This window comes from Pantherophis guttatus, chromosome 12 (genome assembly GCF_059756535.1).
Source record: "Pantherophis guttatus breed Tessera chromosome 12, ASM5975653v1, whole genome shotgun sequence".
NCBI lineage: Eukaryota > Metazoa > Chordata > Lepidosauria > Squamata > Colubridae > Pantherophis > Pantherophis guttatus.
The window spans coordinates 13,580,539-13,588,529 of NC_142074.1; the positions used below are offsets into that span (position 1 = coordinate 13,580,539).

At 41.2% G+C, this 7,991-nt stretch overlaps 1 protein-coding gene across 1 annotated transcript in view; it reads right to left on the minus strand.

The window, feature by feature from the left end:
* Nucleotides 1-1,339, minus strand: part of F8 (coagulation factor VIII) — a 55,083-nt gene extending 53,744 nt beyond the window's left edge. Inside the window, exon 1 of the mRNA XM_034424050.3 lies at nt 1,004-1,339. Within this exon, the coding sequence (XP_034279941.2) occupies nt 1,004-1,134 (131 nt within the window). The 5' untranslated portion in view covers nt 1,135-1,339. The remainder of the gene's footprint in view (nt 1-1,003) is intronic.
* Nucleotides 1,340-7,991: the final 6,652 nt, after the last annotated feature.

Here is a 7,991-nt window from a genome sequence, read left to right on the forward strand (position 1 = left end):
TCTTGCTTGAGCAGGGCCCTGGACTAGAAGATCTCCAAAGTCCCTTCCAATTCTGTTAATCTGTATCTGCATCTACTTCCAAGGTTCCTTCCAGCTCTATTCTGAATTGAGTTTGAAAAAAACCCAGATCTAACCTTATTCTGTTTTTCTCTCTTGACCACAACGTTATGAGATGGGACCTCAAGAAAGTCCCACAAAAGAAGCATCTAGATCAGCATGTTTTCTTCTTTTTCATCCAGGTATTTATTGGGTTTATAGGACTATTACTCCCATAGGAACATCTTGAGGGCATCATATAAACTAATGGTATTAGCAGCTTCCTGGTGTCTCCAGTTGACATTTCCCCCATCACCTGCTGAGCTATTTTAATTGGAAATGTCAGGGATAGAACCCAGGTCCTCCTACATCCAAAAAGTCCACCTATCATTGTACTACGTTGCTTTTCCTAAAGGTAAAACTGAATAACACCCACACGAAGGAGACCTTCTTCCATAAATCACCCTGCTCCTTTCATCCCTTTCCACTCTACTTGACCAAGTGGGTCTTCATCAGTTGTAGCCGGTATCTAGAAAGGCTTCAAGATGATGACTTGCTGAACGCAATGCCAACCAGGCTGCCAACACTTCATTAAATAAATGTTTCCTTTCCCTTCACTCTTGGCACATCCAGCAGAGAGGAGTCAAGCAGGGCTAAGGAGATTAGTAGCAGAAAGGAGGAGCCAAGTGGTACAAATTGAGGATAGAAATGCACAAAACTATAAAATAATTGGTAATACCATATCATAAAAACAACCATAACCTCTCCATATGATTTTCAAGACAATTGGAACCAAAATCTTTTGACACAGGTAGAGTCGGTTAGTAGAGATGGGAGGTTCTCCAGAACTTGGGAACATCAACGAGAGTTGATGTTCCCAAGTTCTGGAGAACCTCCCATCTCTTTTCTGTACTGAAACTACATTCCCAAACCTTTAGTAGATAATATATTGTTGCTGTATTATTACCCATTCTGTCTGTCGGGCCTATAGTTCCATTCCTTCTCCACTGCTCCAATGAAATATCGTCTGGTGATGCCAATGCTTTCCTGAAAGATGCAGCACAACCCAATAAGTCCGAGTGACAGCAATCTCCACATGGTCCACCAACATCTGCCAACGGTCTCCGATTCAGAGGGAAATCCAGGAGAAGAAGGAGACGAAACAGCCTGACCTATTCAGCAAACTCCATCCTCAGGTTGCTGTGAAACACCAGTGGGTTTTCTGACATGCCACTGGAGAAAGAAACATGGTCACAGCGCACACGCTATCAGTGTGCTGGAAGTTATGAGTGAACAGCAGGGTGGGGAGTAACAGGATGAGAGAGGGGAAAAGGAAAAGCAGCCGAGGAAAGTTTAACCTCTTGTTCACTGCAGGTTTCCAACTCTTTAGAAGTATCTTGCCAATGCAATCCTAAATTGCATTAACAGAGGAATACAGTCAAGATCAAGGGAGATACTAATGCCACTCTATAAAGCCTTAGTAAGACCACACCTAGAACACTGCATCCAGTTTTGGTCACCACACTATATAAAAGATGTTGAGACTCTAGAAAGGGTGCAGAGAAGAGCAACCAAGATGATTAGGGGACTGGAGGCGAAAACAGACGATGAACGGTTGCAGGAACTGGGCATGGCTAGTCTAGTGAAGAGAAGGACCAGGGGAGACAGGATAGCCGTGTTCCAATATTTGAGGGGCTGCCCCAGAGAGGAGGGGGTCAAGCTATTTTCCAAAGCACCTGAAGGCCAGATAAGGAATAATGGATGGAAACTGATCAAGGAGAGATTCAACCTAGAAATAAGGAGACATTTTCTGACAGTGAGAGCAACCAACCTATGGAACAGAAGCTGCCTTCGGAAGTTGTGGGAGCTTCATCACTGGAAGCTTTCAAGAAGAGACTGGACTGCCATCTGTCAGAAATGGTGTAGGGTCTGCTTGGGCAGGGGGTTGGACTAGATGACCTTCAAGGTCTCTTCCAACTCTGTTAATCTGTATCTTAAAATAAAACTCTTTTTGGAGCAGGTTAGGAGTCCCATTTGCAGATGAGCTCTGGAAGCCCACAAGCCTTCTGAGCTTCCTTTTTGCCTCTGATATATCGAATTAGATATCTTCTATTTTGAAATGTAGAAGTTCTGTCTAGCTGCCAAGGTTAAGTTGATATTTCATATTTGAGTTACTCCCTTCTGAAATATGAGGACCGGGGCTAGATAAAATCATTTTCAAATGTTCTGGTGTTTATGGGGCTTTCATCATTTTGTAAAACGAACAGCAGGCAAAAATGTTGGGTTCCGTCTGTGTAGGTCGGTTTGTTCCGTGCTCCTTTTCTTTGATAGATGAACAAACGGTACTTTTTAATGGTATCAAATCTGATCAGCTACCTTTATAGTAAAATAACATGGCTCTTATGATTCAATGTCTGTTTTCAGAATTAAGTATGCAGGGAGAGGCAATGAGCAAATTGTAGATGTCATGACTGATCATCACAAAACAGATCATCTGGGTCAATGAGGGTGAATGAACTGCACCAACTCTTCTAAAGACAACCTTAGTGAATCACAGATCAAGAATGGATCTCGGAGATCATTTCACTGACCTCAATGCTCAGGAGGGGATCCATAATATCTGTTGTGGTCCACCCGCAGCCTGCGGAGCTGGCAGCGGAGTCGGACAGCGATGAGGCTGAGGAAGAACATGGGACAATCCTCGAGGCTGGGGAAGGCCCGGATGAGGGCTCTGCGTCAGAGGCAGAGAAGGGGCCAGGGCCATCGGGGAGTGATGTGCGGACTCCGAAGCCCCCAGAGGCTGACAGCAGAGAGGCAGAGGAACAGGAGGAGCCTGTTCCTAGTGCACATATGAGAAGAGCTGCCAGAAGGCCAGAGCAGCTCAAGCAAAGAGGACAACTTGGGAGTAAGGCCAAGAGATGATTGGCCCCTCCCATAAGGCTTAATAGACCAGCAACGGCTCTTGGGCTCTTCGCTGGAAAACAACGTTGAGAGATTTGCTTCTTGTTTCAGTGTATTCATTTCTTGTCAGAGTCTTCTGCTTCTGAACTTTTGCCAAGAAAAGTCTTTGGCAGTTTGCCTAATTATACCAAGGTCGGTGATAAACTGAGGAATGGTGTTTTGAAGAATTTGCTTTCATTTAGTTTGGATTACACTGAGATTGAGTTAATTCTCAGCTGTTCTAATAAAGTCTGCTTGTTTTCGAACTGTTTGTATTTAATACTAACTACTTGGGCCTGGGTCACAACAATATCAAATGAAAATGCAACAATCCTCAGTGTCGTGCAGTTCCTCAGCCAGCATGGGATTCTGAGAGTTGAAGTCCACAAGTCACAAAGTTCCCAAGGTTGGAGACCCCTCGCATAGACAATTCCTTCTTTAATGGAAGTGTTTACCTTTAAAGGTAAAGGTTCCTCTCGCACATATGTGGTGGTCGTTCCCGACTCTAGGGGGCGGTGCTCATTTCCGTTTGAAAGCTGAAGAGCCAGCGCTGTCCGAAGACGTCTCCGGGATCATGTGGCCAGCATGACTTAATACCAAAGGCACCTGGAACGCTATTACCTTCCCACCAAAGGTGGTCCCTATTTTTCTCCTTGCATTTTTTATGTGCTTTCGAACTGCTAGGTTGGCAGAAGCTGGGACAAGGAACGGGAGCTCACCCCATTACGCGGCACTAGGGATTTGAACTGCTGAACTGCCGACCTTTCAATCAACAAGCTCAGCGTCTTAGCCACTGAGCCACCTTGTCCCCTTACCTTTACTCATCATTAAAGTTTTAGATTATTACATATATCTTTAGTCACTTAAATGTAGTAGTTGGCTGTCTTGGGAGCCATGCTTAGACTTCTCTTTTCAGTTTTCAACAAAAGATAAAATGCAGGTAGTCCTTGACTTATGACCATAACCGAACCCCAAATTTTTGTTGCAAAGTGAGACGTTAAAGTGAATTTTGACCCATTTTACGACCTTTCTTGCCACAGCGGTTAAGTGAATCACTGCAGTTGTTCAATTAAATATTTAGCATGGTCGTTAAGTGAATCTGGCTTCCCCATTGACTTTGCTTGTCAGAAGGTCTCAAAAGGGATGACGTAATCCCAGGATACCGCAACGCAGTGGTGAAATGTAAAATTTGTTACTACTGGTTCTGTGGGCGTGGCTTGGTGGGGGGGTGTAACATAACTGGGTGGGCGGGGCCAACTTTTTTTTTTTTAACTTTTAAAAGCATTTTTTCTACAAACTCTACAAGTTGTAGAAAAAAATGCTTTTAAAAGGTTCTGAGGATCCCAGCTGAGTTGCCTGATCATCAGAGGCTTTTAAAAGCATTTTTTTTTTACAATGTCTTCGGCCGAAGAGATTGTAAAAAAAAATGCTTTTAAAAGCCTCTGACAATCCCAGTTGAGCCGCGCGATCATCAGAGGCAATTTTTTTTTTACTTTTAAAAGCATTTTTTCGGCGGAAGAAAAAATGCTTTCAAAAGTTTTAAAAAAGCCTCTGATGATTGCGCAGCTCAACTAGGCATGTGGGGGGAGGGGGGGCAGTGATTTTTGCTACCGGTTCTCCGAACCATCCGCCGCTATCGTTACCGGATCAGGCGATCCGGTCCAAACCCGGGAGCATTTCACCCTTGCTGCAGCGGTCATAAATGTGAGTCAGTTCTCCAGCGTCTTAATTTTGATTCCGTGAAAACAGGGATGTTGCAACAGTCATAAGTGGTCATAAGTGCCTTTTTTCAGGGCTGTTGTAACTTCAAACGGCCACTAAATGAACTGTTGTAAGGCAAGGACTCCCTGTACAGGGAAATGGAAATGAAAAATTAAGAAAAAAGGAGGCCAAGGGAAAAGCAATTTGAGGTGCAGAAAAAGAAAATTCCAGTTTCTTCTTGTCCCCTCTCTTTTAATTACAGTGTATTTATTAAGATCCCTATTAACTTTATATTTTCTATACATTCACATATTCATTATTTCCTTTTTTACATTTCATCCCTATTTTTCTTTTCCATTATTCCTATTCTCCAGCCACTTATACCATTTAGTTTAGTTTTAGTTTTATTGAATTTCTATACCGCCCTACTCCCGGAGGAGTCAGGGCGGTGAACAGCCACGAAATAAAACACATACATATAAAAATTTAAAATCGAATAAAATGAATTAAATAAATTTGGCTGAATTAATACCCATAATTTAAAATACCCATATTTTAAAACACATTAAAATTTAAAATTTGCACTTAAAAGGGAGAAGATTTAGGCGAGGCCAGCTTGATGAAATAAAAGAGTCTTCAGTCATTTGTGCCAGATTATATAATATTCCGTATCCTCTTTTTTTTCTTTTTTTTAATTTGATTTATATGCCGCCCTTCTCCGGAGACTCAGGGCGGCTTACAGTGCACTAAGCAATAGCCTTCATTCTTTTGTATATTTATACAAAGTCAGCTTATTGCCCCCACAAACTGGGTCCTCAATTTACCTACCTTAGAAAGGATGGAAGGCTAAACAACAGTAATGCCAGTTACTTATGAGAGGACTGAATATATGAAAAGATAATTGGCAAAGTATTGGTTTATTTTTCCTGAGGATAGGGCAGATCTCTGCAGTGCTGAATTATTTTGGGATGTGAAAAAGGCCCTAAATTGAATGGTTGGAAACATCTTGTTTGATTTTTGGATTTCTGGATAAATATATTACGTGTATGTCGAGTTACATGGCAAGAGATTTACTGGATTGGGGCACGCAGAAGATCTGGTTGTTACCCTATTACGATGGTTGGAATTAATAATCTGGATAAAAGACACCTCCATAAACATTATACGGAATATAATTATAAAGTCACTCGGGTGGTTGTTGGGGGCTCTTTTTGTTTCTTTCTTCCAATATGAAGATATTCGTTACTGATGGGGGCAGATGGTAATTGAAGATTCTGAAAATACTGTTGGAATAAGGATGCGATGTTACCCTAACATGGGTGATGGAATTTATCATCCAGTTGAAGGATATTACAGAAGATGTTATATGGATTATAAGCAAAAAGTTTTTTTTTTCTTTTAGGATTTTATTTACATAAGGGAATATTCTTCTAGGGGAGTGGGCAGAAGAATAAAGATATTAAGAATAATTATGGTAATTTTGTAGGAAAGTGGGTGGAGACAGGATAGGTTACGGAATGTTTAGTTTAAAGAAAAGGGATATTATGTTTAGATGTGAATGTATGTAATGAAGGGGGGGAAGGAAATGGGTAGTTGAACTGAATAAGTCTTAAATTGGGATTTATTGAATAGTATTAGAGTGGAAGTATGCTTTGAAATGTTATATTGCATGGGGGGTAGTAAAAGGGTAGATTACGAGCGGAAATTGTTAAATTGGGAGATATAATAATATCATTATGTTAAATCAGGAGTTACTAGATATTGTTATAATAGAATGTCACTTTGAAATGCATATTATAGCATAGTATAAGGGGGGTATGATAATTTTATTAGAAAGAAAGGGTCAGTATATGGAGATGGAGTAAGTGGATAGCAAAGTATGATATAATCTGTTATGAATTTGGGTTTTATTATGAAGAAGTCAAAGGAGAAGGGGGGTGAGGGGGGTTAGGGAGGAGGGGGGGGAAGGGGGAAAAATTTGTATTTGAAAAACTTTTTCAATAAAAAAAAAAAAAAGAAAGGATGGAAGGCTGAGTCAACCTTGAGCCTGGGGAGAATTGAACTCGCAGTAATTGCAGGCATCAGATGTTAGTTGATGTTAATTAGTCTGCTGAGCCACCAGAGCTCATTTAAGCTCTTTTGTTAAGTTATCCATAATAATAGAGTTATTTTTTTAACCTGAGGGAAAAATGCAATTCAACTTTCAAGGGATTGGGATCCAATCCCCTATCAACTAGGTGTAAAGTGTTACAGACTTTTTAATTTGTGGGGGGGAGGGGGGGAAACAAACCCAAGAAATTTCAGGAAGGAAACTTGATCAGATATATAAAAGGGGTTTCCCCCCCCCCTTCTATTTCTCATAATACAAGATCAGGCATCAAACTGAATGTTGGGAGATTCTGGACCAATAACAAAAAAAGCTTGGCTGGCTCATAATGAGCAATTAAAAAGATGGAATTTAGCAAAGCCAAGATGATGTGATAACTTCACCCTCAGACAGCTTTGAAAGGTCATTAGACACATTCCTGAGTGCAACCATCGATTAGGACAAGTATTAGAGTACATTGGTGTGTAGAACAGCATTAATTAAAGAAACATGTAGCACAGGGGTGAAATCCAGCAGGTTCTGACAGGTTCTTAAGAATCGGTAGCGGAAATTTTGAGCAGTTCGGAGAACCAGCAAATACCACCTCTGGCTGGCCCCAGAATGGGGTGGGAATGGGGATTTTGCAATATCCTTCCCCCAGGAGTAGGGTGGGAATGGAGATTTTGCAGTATACGTCCCCTGCCATGCCCACCAAGCCACACCCACCAAGCCACGCCCACAGAAGTAAAAAAAATTGGATTTCACCACTTATGTAGCAGCATATTAATGCCACTATACAATCAATAGACTGTCAGGTTAAAACCTTTTTATTATAAAATGCCTAATCTAGTAACAATAACTAGCTTTATTTTAGTGAATGGAAATGTACAAAAGAGACCCAACAGAGTTGGTTCTACTTGAGTGGCATCAAAATCAAATAAATGGAATCAACCAACCAACCCAAAGGGAAAAAGTGTTGCTCATGGAGATTTTAGCTTATGCAACACTGGGGAGAGGATGATTTTAAAGAAGACTCAAATCACGATTGTCAAAAGAAGCAGACACCAATGAACTGGATGAGCTGCATAATGGAAAAAGGATTAAGAGGTATATGCAAAGGTGCTTTTTCAAGAGGCAGCTGGACTTTCTTGGGGTTTTTTCCCCCGCTTGAAAACGTTTTGCTTCTCATATAAGAAGCTTCTTCAGTTCTGAATGGCGGGGAACGGAA